Source organism: Hetaerina americana, unplaced genomic scaffold, assembly GCF_022747635.1.
Source record: "Hetaerina americana unplaced genomic scaffold, ioHetAmer1.1.p SCAF_9, whole genome shotgun sequence".
Taxonomy (NCBI): Eukaryota; Metazoa; Arthropoda; class Insecta; order Odonata; family Calopterygidae; genus Hetaerina; species Hetaerina americana.
Genome location: NW_027287538.1, coordinates 76,461,388 through 76,476,866, shown reverse-complemented (window position 1 = coordinate 76,476,866; position 15,479 = coordinate 76,461,388). Strand labels below are relative to the sequence as shown.

The window sequence follows — 15,479 nt, the reverse complement described above, 5'->3', positions numbered from 1 at the left end:
TTGAAGAAGATACAATTATCTGATTAACTGCATATGGACAAGAGTGGTGCTCGTAGAGGTTGAAACAGTGCCTCTCCATGCATACGTGGAGATATGCTGTGAATCTGGCTTTTAACAGGGATGGCAATGATGATAATATGTGCGAAGTCAATGGTACTAATGTACCAGCAACCCAGAACCCAACTTTGATGAAATCTAGAATTGAGAAAGCTCAGTGACAAATAATTCAAAAGCTTTTGGCATTGAAAATTTATAAGAAATGAATTACGTGTTAGTAATTTCTAAAAGTGCCTCTCTTTCTGTGAGTGTATCCAAAAGCTAGTCATTAGTATCTGATGTCAGAGTTCTGCACTGATTCTGGAAATGGCTCCATCCATATCCATACTGGTATAAAATCTATGGCATTGCCTGTTGCCACTTCTTCAAAGTCTCAACTTAACTGATGGCTTGACGGTAGAACTATGTTCACCCCCATCTATATATTATGCTTGATGTGGATGACCTACGCCAAAGAAATGAAGAGCCGTTAACACTCATTGATATTCATTTTTGAACTCTGTTTGATAATCTACGTCGAGATCGAATCAATGGAGAGTTTTGAATTAGTTTACATGGTCGATAAATGCATTTCTCAGGAGGGGATATCATTTAGGACCATTTTTTGCCTTCCATTCATATTATATTTTGTTGGTGCCTGGGGGTGTGAAAATTCCAATCAATGGCAAACATCTTACGGGTAATGTTACAATGGGGAAAGAAAATCATGGCATATATATTATTTGCTTGATTAGTACTTGGGAAGGAGTAAGAAGCTTTAACACAAGGTAATTTGAAAATAATGATGATTAGCCCTCCATAGTTCCTTGCCTTTTAGAAGAAATTAATAATAAAAATTAATAAACACTCCTATTTCTCAGAAGGTACCTAGGCATTTATTGTTTACATTTCATGTATATATACAATATTGATGGCATTGATAAACTGTAAAAAATAAATACCTGTATACCTCTGAGAAATACAACTTTGTGTGTTTTGTTCAAACTTTTGTGTTCCAATGACAGGTAGACTTAATGCATAGTAAATATGTCCAGATTAAATTGTTAATATTTTTAACCTTGGTTGCTGTGGTCATCACAGAATCCATGGACATCAGGTCATTAGTTAGTGATGTAATATTTCATTTATTTTTTGTCTTTCACATCTAAAGGAGACTTCCTTTTGCACGTTGCTTGTGGCACCCTTTCTGCTTCCACCGCTGTCCCTCCCAAATCTTCACAAGCCATTGCATTTGCAAAGATGGAGAATAAGTGGGCTCTTGTGTGAGTGGAGAGGATTTCGCAGGCATTGAGGGAATGAGTGGGACTTAGTGCATACGACGACTCTCTCGTACATTCGCACACCCTGGGATCCATGCCAATGCAAATTATCAGTGTTTCAAATTCTCTATGCAAGAAGTTGTCATTTATTTACATGTCTATACTGAAAATGGTAGTTTTTTCTTTAAATTGCAACTGCATGTAATAGCCCTTTCTGAGGTCATGGTTCATTCTCTTCTGTGGAAATAGTTTCACAAATGGTTTGAATGGCATAGGTACCTGATCAATTTGTTAATCCCTGCCTGGATAATTTTCATTTTTGTAGATTTCAAAAATTAAGTGAAAATAATTGTGTAGTTTATATCTTAGGTTCAAAAAAGATATTGTAGTCAAAAAATTACTCCCAAGAGGAGCAGCCCCTATTTTGCATTTTTTGAGAGCTCCTCATATGTGCATTGAATTTTTTATATTACGTTATTATAAAATCATCAACTATCATGTAATTTTTCATCATTTTTATGACTGTGAATGGAGTCGTGGAGCCATTTGGTGCAATGCAATGCGTATTAACTGCAATACTGTCATTAAAAATATAGGTTTAGGTCAACATTGTTATCTGGTCGATTGATATTATTTTAGAGGGAAGAATTAATCTATTTGAAAATAGTTAATTGCTCATTATATGCATCTCGTGAAAATTTTTACTGGACCAAATCATTTTTTTCCTAGCGTTGGGTTAATCTCTCAGCTCTTGTTGCAACATAAATACAAGTACATAATAAGGAAATCTTAAGTGGTGTATTACTTATTAGTTAAATATTAGTTAAATTGTTTAAATGCATTTACCCACCTCTCCTTTCCATCCTTTCTTCTCTACATAAATAAGGAAGCCACATGCGAAATGAATGCTTGATGCCGCCATTCAACGAATTTCTGGCGAATCACCTGTGTCATTTTCTCTGTGAAGCTGCTATGTGTATGGTTTGCAGCGCTTAATAAATATAGTTGTGCTATGCCACTGCTACTTTCATATGAAGCGGAAACGTGTTAATTGAAGCAGGAGGATAGACGTAGACTGGAGGCTTTTGAAATTGGGTATGGAGAAGAATGGGGAAGGTGAAATGGGCAGAGAAGAAAACAAATGAGGAAGTACTTGGTATGGTGGGCGAAGGGAGGGGTTTGCTGGGAGAAATGGTATGGAGGCAGGAAAAGTGGATGAAGGGGGTATTGACCGGCAGCGGGATGTCAAAGACTGTAATAGAGGGGAGAATGTTAGGCAAACAAGGAAAATGCAGGAACAGGATAGGGATATTGAATGGGATGAAGGGAGGGAGGAAGAGAGTACTCGGAGATGAAGAGGATGTAGAGTAGGTTGCTGGATTTTGTGTTTTTGGTAGGAGTCACAAAATATTTATTCGGTAGTTGTGTGCATCTAAAAACCTAACTTAAGCGGTAGATTACCTAATAATAATAATAATATGCCACTGTGGTGTAAGACTACAGAGAGAGTGAAATTAATTACGATGTGTGTTCTGTTTGTAATTCATGAATTGTTTGTAAGTTGCATGAATTGTATACATGATAAATGTCAGTTTCTCACCTTGTGTCCTCCATTCTGTGTAACCCTGATTGATTTACTCTTTTGCATGCGTAAACATATTTTTGTGGTCAAAACATGTTGAGTTCTCTAGGCAATGAGAAGTAGCATTTGGAGATCGCTCTTGGTTTTATTTCATTAGGTTCAAGAAGAGGGAAGATGTGAGTTTGTTGGGTGAAGGAATCAAAGTTAACTTTGCCTCTTCAGCCCAGACGTTGCCTCATGCCATGCCATGTGAGAGATAGAGAGGGGGGGAAGGGGGAGGGGGGTTGGGTGACATTTGGATGTGTTGCCTGCCCTTCCCTTGGGGGCGGTGTGTCTTTGCTGATGAGGGCTCACCAAATGGCCGCCATTGTGGTTGCTGTGGCAGGCCTCAATGGTGCTCATTTCCTTTTAGATAGGCTTTTGAGATGTCCACAGTGAGATTGTTTAGAGTTTCATTGGTCTCTTTTGTAGTCTGCAGTCCTTGATTTTTTCTTTTCTGTTTCAGATCTCAGTAAACCTTTTCCGAACACTTCCTCCGAGTGAGAATCCTGACTTTGACCCAGAAGAGGATGACCCCACTTTAGAAGCATCTTGGCCCCACCTACAGGTGAGAGACATCTTTTCTCTCAGTCGCAATGCCATTGTCAGTTGTTTGTCCATTGTTGCAGTATCTGTGGAATAATTTATTTCAATTCCATTCCACTTCTTGGATGTTAATTACCATCATGGTACATGTTGTTTTTTAAAAAAGTTTTACTTTAATTATTTTTAATTGATTAGAAATATGTTGAAGTGGTGATACTGTTTTGTTCGCCATCAAGTTTTGTGTAATTTCACTGATTTCAAATTGAAAAATATCTGCTGATGAATGGTTTGGATGTAATCTGTCCGATAAATGTTTAAAATAGAACTTTGGAAAGTTTGCAGTGAAATTTAAAATCTCAGTGGAAAAATAAAATATTGCTTTGAAATGAGCAGCATCTCAGTTTTCTATTGCAAAGGGTTTTGTGGATTCAGGTCTTGTGTATAGGGCATTTGTTATAATTGATAACCTTTTTACATGAAGGAAATGGTACTTTTATCATTTAAGTCATAAGAAAATTAAAATATTGAGACTTCTAAGGAGTGTAAGTGTTAAATGTGAGCAGGAGGGCATAAATATGATGGGAATAATTCACAGATATAAACATTAATTTGGAGAGAATGGGACATTGCATTAAGGATACATACTCATAGAAGAATTGCATTAGGAAAAGAAGCAATAGAGGAAAGAGGCTGATAGTCTCAGAAAGTATCAAGAAAAGATTAGTATAGGCTTTGATGTATAGTGTAGGGGTTGATGTAGGCAGTATTGCACGGTTCCAAGCTTTGGTCTTAAAGAGGGCAAATTGTGAATGGCAGGCCTTTTGTGAGTGTAAGTGGAGGGTTTAGCCGCTGGATAGGATTTGGGTGGTGTGGTAGTTCTTGCTGGTGGACCAGTGCAAATGCTACTCATCACAAGTATTATGTGATTCCTAACTCGGGAGTGAAATGTGATGTCTTCAGAAATGTGTTGAATTGTGTAATCATATTATCAGATTATATCATTGCATTCATCAAAAATTTGGGCATTTCTATTTATAATTGCTGTTAAAAAATTGTCTTAATGATCTTATTTGTTTGCTAATTGGATTATTGTCAGGGTTTTGTGTGTGTTGATGGGTCTTAGTGTCATGCACATGAAAGGATCCAGAGACAGAAGTGGTGGAAGGCCAATATCAATGGTATTAGCTCCTTTTTGAATTGATTGTGGTGGTACTAATATTGAGCTAAATCTGACAAGATGGACACTGTAATTGCAATGGAATTTTGCAATAAATGTAACGCTGTGCATTTGAAATGATTTCTCAGTGCAAGATTGAGCTTGTGTCATCATCTTTCATTCACTTACTTGATTAGCATATTTTGGTGTGGAAGTGTGTATCAGTATCCCTCTCGGGTTGTTCATGTAATCAGTGATACCCTTAACCTTGGGGCCAGTAAAATAGCACTGGCTGGTAGTACTGGAGTAAAATTGAAATTGTACTCAGTGGTTGGGAACACAATTGGTTTTTGCCCGACTGGAATGCGAATTCCTGGCCTCTCGTGTGCTTGCAGAAGTAGGAACAAACATTTTTCATTTCCATTGAAATGTCATTGTCCACTCTTTCAATGACCACAAAGCTTTTTCATGGTCTGTGAGTGAAGAAAGTAATGCATGATTGCAAATTGATTATGGATAAAAATAATTTTAGCTCTATGTCGCCTATTTTTTCTCTATTTGTGGGGACTCAAAAAATTCAATTATTCTGTCAATTGTTAAATATGGAGATTTGTTGCTAATGATCATCAAATGTTTTGTATTGTCATGGTCCTTTGCTTCGTTATTAGATATTAACATGCTGTAAGTGTAATTTCAACTGGCTTTTTATTCTCTTCTCAGTTGGTATACGAATTTTTTCTTCGGTTTTTGGAGTGCTCAGATTTTCAACCAACTGTTGGGAAACGAGTGATAGACCAAAAATTTGTCCTCCAGGTAATTATGACCTAAATTAAATGTTTACATTTATTGTTTAAGCTTTTTTATGTTTTAGAATTCATTTGTATTTTATAGCATACAATTTTGGAACTTGAAGTTAAATGTCTGCTGTTTCAAATGGTTCATAACTGTAAAAGTATATTTATCATTAATGTGTTCCTAAATAAATTTTATTGAATTTTCCATTTTTTAGACTAAACAAAACTTTTGGAACCTTTACAGTTGATTTTGGGAAGTAGAAAAATCTAATGTTATTTCACCTTATTAATATGTAAAACAGATGGTATTTGGATATGAAGACACCTTGTAGTCCAGACAAAGTAGTTGTCAGGACTGTGTAATATCTGTGTAGAGCTCTCATTATTTCTGATGTTGATTGAATAATCACTGATTAGCTGGTTCCTAGTACTTTTCAGGATATTATGGATGGGCATTTCACATCATATGTATAAGAATACTGAGAAACTATTAATGATAATTTTTTTATACATTTTTGATAACTCTGGAGGATTTTCATATCATGCTCATTGTTGGTGGCCAATCTCAGTGATGTGACTTTGTGCGTGATTGATTGGAGGTGATCTGGATACCTTGGATTGGGATGAGAATGAATTGAGTAGCTTCAGGCGTGATGTGGGGAAGTCAAACATAATGAATAACAGATCAAAGCACTTTACCACTTGATAAAATATATTATCAAGTGCAAAAGTGCTTCAATCTGTTGTTCATTGGCTTGAGAATGTTATCTAGTGATGCAAATAATTTTTGCCCTTTTTAGCATTGGTTTTTAACTTGTTAATACTTTTTACAAATGTCTTGAGATAATGATGGGGCCACAGATATTGTCACGCATGTACGATCATAGTGCCAATACAAAATACAATTACTTTTTTTGGTGTGATGTTTATATAAATAGCTATGGAAGTGAGCCATGAGCCCATATTAGCTAATTAAAAGACTATAACATATTAATTGCTGTGGGGCTAGCCATACCATGATGTAGTCATTATTATTGCTGTCTGGTAGTAAACCTAGGCCCTTCTGGCATGGCATCTGGTTGATGACCAAGTGTGGCACAGGAATTGGCACAAACATTGAAATAAATTGTTGATCTCATCTTGCTGGCAATTTCCTTTGAATGTAAATATAAATCTATCTAAAGTCAAGATAGTCTTCTGCATCTACCGACTTTCAACAACACATAATTCAGTGAATGTTTTGTGAGGAAGGGAGTTGTGGAAGAGTTCCGTTTCACCCTCTCAGTAGGAGCAATATTAACATAATGTATTTAAATATCCTCTTCGGATTGGAATCTGATGTTTTGGCGCATTTAATCCGCCATCTGAAAAGCACTCGCTTTGTCTTCAGTTACAAGTCCACCTATCCGGGTGATAGAGCTGACCTTAAACACTTTTTCTAACTGCTAATGTCAACTAGCAAAATTGCAGAAAGGGTGGATTCTGTGTTTTCCATAATATTTATTTAGATTCTTTGACGAGTAATGACGCTGTTACAGACCTATCTGTATCCCGTCTCTGTGCTAATCCATGCCTGACATGCGCAATGCACACATCAGGAGGGTAGGGTAGCCACCAGCTCTATTAAGGGGGAGATGTGGGTGGATCTGGGTCTGGCGTTACAGGCCAGCTGAAACTCTGCCCCAAGGAAAACATAGGGGCCAGATTCACCTGGATGGGAAGAATGGGCAGCCTGAAAATTTCAAAAATATGAGCATTGGTCATGGAATAAAGATGAAATTTTATGACTTCCCTGTTTTTGCAGATGCAAAATCACTTTAATGATATTGACATGATGACCACTGTGGATGTCATGAGTGGCCCATGATATTACCGATTCCTTTTCCTAATGAATCATAGAGGGCTGTAAACTGCACCCCGAGTATCTTTCCTAATACTGAGATTATCATCATATTTTGCACCTGGTACATCAGGCTTCCAATGTAGCATTAAACCACTTGTTGTGCATGTCCCTGAGGCAGATCTATAAATAAGATACCACCTTGTGGAATTCATAATGTTAATTATTTAATGTTCGAATTGTGTGTGATCAGTGTAGAAGTTCTTTTGAGGGGCAGAGGTCTCCTTAGAAAAGTTCATCGCATATGAATGGCAATGAAGTCCTGAGGAAGTAAGTTATGTCTACATGTGCATTCTACTCTGGTTGTCTGGTTATTGGTTGTCAATTAGTTTTAGCAGTAACCTCTGGATTCACAAGGGGCCCTAACCTTGGGAAATTTCCATTTTAAAATTAATATATTTATGGCCCTATAATCTTTGAAAATTTTAGACATTCTGCAAAATATCTTTTTCATATCATATTTTCATATAAGTAAAATATTATTTTAATGGACTAATTTGCCAAGATTTTACCTTGGAAGTAAATCAATTGTTATCAGCATTGTTCTAAGCACCACAGTGGTTTGTAATTTCTTAGTGATTGCCCAAATGATCATCATAAAATTATTATCAGTAAAAAAAAGGTCGGCACAATTTCAGTATTTTAAACAAGAATGAGAATAGAAAGAAAAACATTTTTCTATCACAGAGAAGATAATAATTTTAATTATTGGTATCAGGAAAATACTAATGCCCAAATTGTCCATTAGTTATCAATGTCATTGATAATTTAATTTTTCTCATTTTGTTTGCTTACAAATAATTGCTATTGCTATTTTTAATTAATTAATTAATTCATATACTGTTAATTTCTGAAAGATTGTTTTGTGTGCACGTGACTTGTATGAGATGACATTAAACTTGGTTGTGAGGCATCACAGATACTGATTGATTTTTGCCCTCCTTAGTTGCTGGAGCTGTTTGATAGTGAGGATCCCAGGGAGCGGGACTTCCTGAAAACTGTGTTGCATCGCATATATGGCAAGTTCCTTGGTCTCCGAGCCTTCATACGTAAACAAATCAACAACATCTTCCTCAGGTAATTTGCTCTATTAAAAGTTTTATGGGCTTAATTTAAAGTTGGAGCAGTTTGTTGGCACACAATTTCAACCATTGAATTGCCGTGTTCAGTATGATGAATGATCACATTTGTATGTCACTCTTCTAGCTCAGATATTTTTTGTTTGTATGGCAGTTAATCTGAATGAGGGTTGGAATAAATCATTTGTACTGTAACTCCGGTGATTCTAGTTTAAATCTTAAGTATATAAATGTAATGCATGCAGAAACTCGTTATTTTGAACCTTGATATTGTTTTAGCTGATCCTTCTGAGTCCTCTGGCTTGAGAGAAAACTAACTTCACTCTTAAAATGACATGAATTCATCATTGAGAAGTGTCCTACATTACGCAGGGCATTATGGTCATTAATCGTTCACGACATCGAACATGCCTATTCTTTGCCTATTCTCTCCTTGTTTGCTTGAAGTTCTCACTCTCCCCTGTATCACAGTCTGTAGCATCCCATTGCCAACCAAAACGCTATGTATCAACAATTCCTGCCTCCTGTTGTTTTCTCCCAACAATCCCCTCTCATCCTTCAACATGCATAGCACTGCCTCATTTTTTTCCCCCTCTGTCTTGTCTATTTCAGCGCCCTATCCCTTTCCATGCACACATTTCCAAATCCCCTAATCTATGCCCATCATCTTGCTTCAATGACTATCTTTCTGCACTTGCAAAACTGCAATCTGTATCAAAGTTGTAACAAGTTATTTCCTAACGTCCTTGCTCAACATCCCTGTCATCAACTCCATCCTCCATGTGGAAGAATCTTTGCCTAATGCGATTCTTCATCATATTTCCCTATGACTTTCATCATTTTGGTCGAGAACACTTCCAAGATAAGTAAACTGTTTCCCTATTCAAATCTATCAACTCCTATTTTATTAAACCTAGCTTTCCTCTTTCTAGAAAACCGGATAGCCTAGTTTTTGTTGATATTAATTCTCATCCCATAACTATCGCCCTGGCTTTCCAATGTGCTCCAAAATGCTGGCAAACCCTTGACTGACTAGCAAACCAAAACTTCTGCGAACCTGATTTTACGAATTGTCCTCCAACTTTTATTTCTACCTCCAGTTCTTCTTGTGCCTCTTTTACCATTTCCTCGAGTCTACTCCTATTTTCTGTAAAACTGATTTATTCTACCAAAACTCTTTATGAAATGCCTCTAAATTTGTAAAAAACAGAGAAGTATATACTGCAAAGAAAGAATTAGCCATTCAAATCATATACTTGCATAGTATCTGCAATTTTTACTGAGTTTAGATGAACATATGAATTATGTTCACGTAGCAATAACTATTTATTATTTCAAATGTATAGCTGTAATATTTATTGAAAAATTATTATTATTTTCTACTATTATTGTAGAAACTTGGCAGCAAAATGTATATTTTAGCAGAGTACATCAGTGCTAATTCCCTTGACCTCTTAATGAGCCATACACGGTCTTACTCCGTCCTGGTGATGCAGGATCCCATATCAGTCTGCCCTGGATTTGGAAGGATTTTCGATTTCATGAGTACTAGACTCACTAACTCTCAGTAAATTCCACATTTACTTCTGCCATCATCTAATTTCTAATGAGCAGCTTCCCCTCTACCCCAACCATAAATAGTACTCCTACCTTTGTCCTCTTCTCGGTCCGGTTTATTTTCTCATTCCTCTCCATGGTCAGTTCTAATAATCCTGCAACCTCCTTAAATCTTGTTTCCTCAAAGACCAGGTCTTTGTCATTTTTCTCTGAATGTCCTCATTACTCTCCCCATATTCATCCTTTATAATAATAATAATAAATTTTATTTGCCCGAAGGTCGAATTACAAAAATACCACGTGGATGGTATATATCCATGATATAGGACTTGTCAGAATGGAGTGCAATGTATACAGCTCAATTAGGTTATGAAATATGGTGCTATTAATTACATTAAATGTAGCATGAGCAAACATACATTAGATGTAACATACACACAAATATCCATAAAAATCACAGGGCATTAATATAAACTGGACGAAAAGCTTTTGCTATGAACTAAAAGTTAGGACTCCATAATTTGGAATATTGTTGAGGTATTCATCAACGGAGTAGAACATGTTACATTGTAGGTTTCTTTTTAATTTATGTTTGAATGCAGCATCCTTTATATTTTTGGGTAGTTAGTTATATAATCTGGTGCCCATCTTGGGCCCTAAGTTCAATACTTATGCTCTCATGTTGCCATAATGGATGCTGTGCCTTCCTCTGGTGTAATGACGATGGTTGTCGGAGTTAAGAGAATACAGTGGAACCTCATAATACGAGCATGATCCGTTCCACATCTTATCTCATAAAAAAACACTCGTTTAGTGAATCGTTTTTTTCCATATAAAGTAATGTGAAATGTCATAATGCGTGAAAAAGTATGAGTTGACAGGGTCTATTCAAAGAAATTGATGTAGACATTATTTAGGATCATGGCTCACATTCAGCTTTTCTTCTATGGCGGAATGCTTCTCAATATATGATGCAACAGGGAATTGTAGTCTTCACCTCTCCCTCTATCGTGGAATTAACCAGCCTGGAATATGAAATAGATAAGTATTTAACAATGAGTTAAAATTATTAGTTAGGATACATAGCTAATTCTTTTTCGCTAGAAAACAATCGGGATTTTGAAGTGGTTGCCAACTCTTCAAAATGTTGTGAAAATGCAACGCAGCGTTATCATCTTAAAAAATTCCTAGTGCGAGTAACAACTGCCGCATTAGGGTGATGCCTGTCATTGTCTGATGCATTGGTTTCTCATGCTTTCGGCATTTCTCGTGTTGTGCTTGGTGATTGTTGCTTGGGAGTTGCCTCCTCCTCCTCAGACAAGCACCTCCTTCCACGGCTTCTTTTGGTGAAGCACAATGCAACTCCATAAGCTCTTCAAGAGTCAGCTTTTCCTTGCTTTTGAGGATAGTACAAGGCGTTGATTTCCACCAGTTAAGTGCGCGTGATAGATCAGCTATGATGACACCTCCTTCTTGCTGTAGAATGATTTCATATTTCATTTCTACGGTAATTTTTATTCTCTTTTGAATGTCTTCTAGTGGCATTTTCTTTGGGGGCATTTTTGAAACGTCATAAAATATTATTAAACTGTGCACGAAGAGTCAAAAACACCCGAACACAAGTTTGAACAAATGTGCAATCACTGGTGACACTACAATACTATCGGAAACACAAATGTAAGCAGCCGGCACAATCACTCCAGGCATCCCCCTCTCCTCGTTATGCCAAATATTTGCTGAGCTAGATTGTCTTTGGCTCAAGATTTTTGCATGCTATACGACTTACTCTCTATCCGAGGTAGTTGCTGATGTTATTTTTTATATACAGAGTTAAAAACATAATATGTATGCCCAGGAGTGGTAGTGAATTTCATTCCAGGGATGTAGGCCTCAATGGAGAATTATAAGCTTTTGCAGTGATTATTCCAATGGCCTTCTTTTGCATTTTAAAGATAGCTAGAGAAATGGCAGCTGAGCCCCAAAATACCATACTATAGGCTATATTTGAATACATTTCCCCAGAGTATGAATTGGTTTTTACTGTTTTGCTTGTAGTCTTGCACAGATGTTTTAATAAATGGCATGGAGTGGAGGTGAAATCACACCGTAGGGCTTTTATTTGCGCATCCCTTGAAATATTTGCACACAAAGAAATATCTAACAATTTGCATTCTATCCCTTGTAAAATATGCAAATGTATGAATTGTTCTAACTTCTCTAATTCTTGCCATCATGTTTGCAGTTTAAGTTAATATTTTAGGAAAAATGGAATGAAGGATTGAATTGAATTTGGAATTCAAGATTGGAAATATATTTTTAAATATTGAAATTCAAGGGGAAATTCGGTTGGAATAAGTTGCATCATTCCTTATAGTAGGAGCATCTGTTGTTTGTCATAAATATGACTAGATCACTTATTTTGCTGTACACAATTTTTTATTCAACCCATTGCCCTTGTTATGTATGTGTCCAGGGCGTAAGTTGAGTGTTGCCTGCACTGAATTTCTTCATGAATCTTTGCTCAGAAGATGCCTTAGTTTTTGCCCCAATGTTTCAATTGCTCAGATCGCAGCCATTGTTACTGATGTCTGGTAGAAAACTGAGGCACTTCTCGCATGTCATCTGCAGACCGATGATGACCAAGGATGGCACAGGAATTGGCACAAACTTTGAAATAAGTTGTTGCTTTCAACTGTGAATGTTTTGTGAGGAAGGGGGTTGTGGAAGAGTTCCGTTTCACCCCCTGAGTAGGAGCAACCTTAACATAATTTATTTAAATATCCTCTTCGGATTGGATAGTTGAGTATCCTCTTCGGATTGGAATCTGATGTTTTGGCGCATTTAATCTGCCATCTGAAAAGCACTCACTTTGTCTTCAGTTACAAGTCCACCTATCCGGGTGATAGAGCTGACCTTAAACACTTTTTCTAACTGCTAATGTCAACTAGCAAAATTGCGGAAAGGGTGGATTCTGTGTTTTCCATAATATTTATTTAGATTCTTTGACGAGTAATGACGCTGTCACAGACCTATCTGTATCCCGTCTCTGTGCTAATCCATGCCTGACATGCTCAATGCACACATCAGGAGGGTAGGGTAGCCACCAGCTCTAATAAGGGGGAATTCTGGATTTACAAAAATCAAATAGTTAGGCTGAAGTGGAAGTTTCCCATAAATTTGGGATGGAGCCAAGGTCGTCACCTTTAGCCCAGCACTCCACCCACTGAACTAACATGTCTCTTTACCTTGTTATAATGTTTGAATGTCGCCTACTTCAGCAGTGCTTAGTGCAAGGAGCTGTATCTCTTCTCACCATTCCACGATAACCCTGCTTATAGATCATGCCAGGGTGTAGACTCTTGTTTTGGTGATTGCCCTTTGCAATCCTCATGGTTTAATTAAGGGGAGTCAATGACAAGTGGCCGCCCAATCTCTTGCCCCTTGCGAGGAAATCTCCAGCAGCCACTCGCCTCTTTCGTCGTTTTGTCCTCCAGAGCCCCCATACCTTGCTCATCTTTCAAGATAGTTTAGCAGTGATTGCAAATGTCTTATTGATTTTTAAAGTCAGGGTAACCTTAATTTAAGGGGAAAGCTAAGTGGAAAAACAATGCCCAAATATTCCATTAAATAGAATGGTATTGCACTACTTTATAGAATTTAAGTTAGTTAGTCTTCTTCTGTCATGCATGTTTTTATCAAGATGTTGTTTATGCAATAATCTACAAGAAGCAATGAGTATTGTTCACTTAATGCACTGGATCAACAAAATATAAAATTTTGAACCAATGCCTCTTATGTGTCGCATTGTAGGGCTAAAACAGATGCTCAGCACCTCATACTTAAATAAAACCAAATATTTACAGCAATTTCTGCTGAGCACCTTTCTCTAACTTTGCCTAAGAGGACTTGCCAATTATTTTGTTATTAAGTGTAGTGTAAATGATAGAGAAATCACTTGCATTCATTTTATATGAACTAATCAATCTAAACAAGATCAATAATTTGCATAATTTTGGAGATGCTGGAGAGCCTGTGGTTTGTAGTGTTTATAGGAAACTTACGCTAGGATTATCCTTGAAAAAAGAAGCACCTGTTAGGGTATCTTTATAAAACAGTGAGCACAGGTAACGAGACAGTTGGTGCTCACGGCAGGAGGAAAATTTATTGAAGTGTTTTTCTATGCAATAACCGATTCATTTAGCCTTGGGCATCAAATTCTACCGGCAAATGTTTTTTCTGATTGGACCTGGGGTATTATCGGTAACTGCTTCGATAATGCTGAGGTCATTCAATTGTGTTTGCTTGCACCCTGATTATCTAAGCCCTGAATACTCTTTCACTTTAAAATGTTATGATTAATTATAGCACAAGTCATTACTTGGAGATATGACAATCTTGTGCATGGACTCCAATTTAATTGTCCTATTTTTCTATCTCTTGCAGGTTTATTTATGAAACAGAGCATTTCAATGGTGTTGGTGAACTGTTGGAAATTTTAGGAAGGTATGTGCTTTTATTTATGTTCAATCAGTGATAAATTATCTGGATAGTAACTTTCCTAATTCTTGCAAAGATTTGTAAATGTAAAGACATCACTTAAGTCCATAATTTGAGGTCTATGCTTCTCTGGTTGAGATTAAAATAATAATGGCATAGAGTGCCGGATGCTATTCAGCTTGAAAGATTGGAATCAGATGAATAAGGTGGATAATTAAAAAAATGATTTCACTTTGTAAAAACTCACGAAAGTGTTAATTAGTTTTGAATAGCCGTAGCTGCAGAGACCTTGCATACTTAGATATGTGCTGTGTTTTATCATTTTTATTCTATTCGTTAATTATTGTTTAAGTTTCTACTTTGAATTTTACCAGGACTTTTGGTGTGTTCATTCAACTCCATGAATCTTTTGTGGAATCTTTATCTATTCACTTTTCTGATGAACTATTTTTCCCTGAATTTTCATTAAGTAAACATATAGTCCCATTATTTTACCTTGATGTCAGCAATCAAATTTGAAGAATGTAAATTGATGGTCGGAAGAACCAAAGACCACGAAGAAAGATTGCCCATAACCTTGTATTGTATTGTCTTCATTATATTACTGGAATCGCTGAACGCAGTTGAGTGAGATATCGTTGCCATTATAAAATAACTTTTTCCTTGCAGCATAATAAATGGATTTGCACTCCCTCTGAAGTCGGAGCACAAGCAGTTCCTGGTGAAGGTCCTGCTGCCTCTGCACAAGGTGAAGTGCCTCTCCCTGTATCATGCACAGCTGGCCTATTGTGTGGTGCAGTTCCTGGAGAAGGATGCAACTCTAACCGAACCTGTTGTCAAAGGTCTCCTCAAGTTCTGGCCTAAGACCTGTAGTCAGAAGGAGGTGAGTGGCAGGGGTCTTTTATCTGCTGATGGTTTTTCGTGTTTTGGTGACGAGTGGGCAGAGAGTGTTTGGCTGGTGTGGAGAGGGCCGTGGGGTCTACGATCTGGTCTCTGGTTTCTTCACACCTCCC

At 37.0% G+C, this 15,479-nt stretch overlaps 1 protein-coding gene across 1 annotated transcript in view; it reads left to right on the top strand.

Moving 5' to 3' along the window:
• The window catches only part of wdb (serine/threonine-protein phosphatase regulatory subunit widerborst), a 154,142-nt gene that overhangs the window by 132,401 nt on the left and 6,262 nt on the right, over positions 1-15,479 (top strand). The window contains exons 3-7 of the mRNA XM_071597538.1: positions 3,404-3,505; positions 5,360-5,452; positions 8,280-8,410; positions 14,413-14,472; positions 15,136-15,349. Of these exons, the coding sequence (XP_071453639.1) occupies positions 3,404-3,505; positions 5,360-5,452; positions 8,280-8,410; positions 14,413-14,472; positions 15,136-15,349 (600 nt within the window). The remainder of the gene's footprint in view (positions 1-3,403; positions 3,506-5,359; positions 5,453-8,279; positions 8,411-14,412; positions 14,473-15,135; positions 15,350-15,479) is intronic.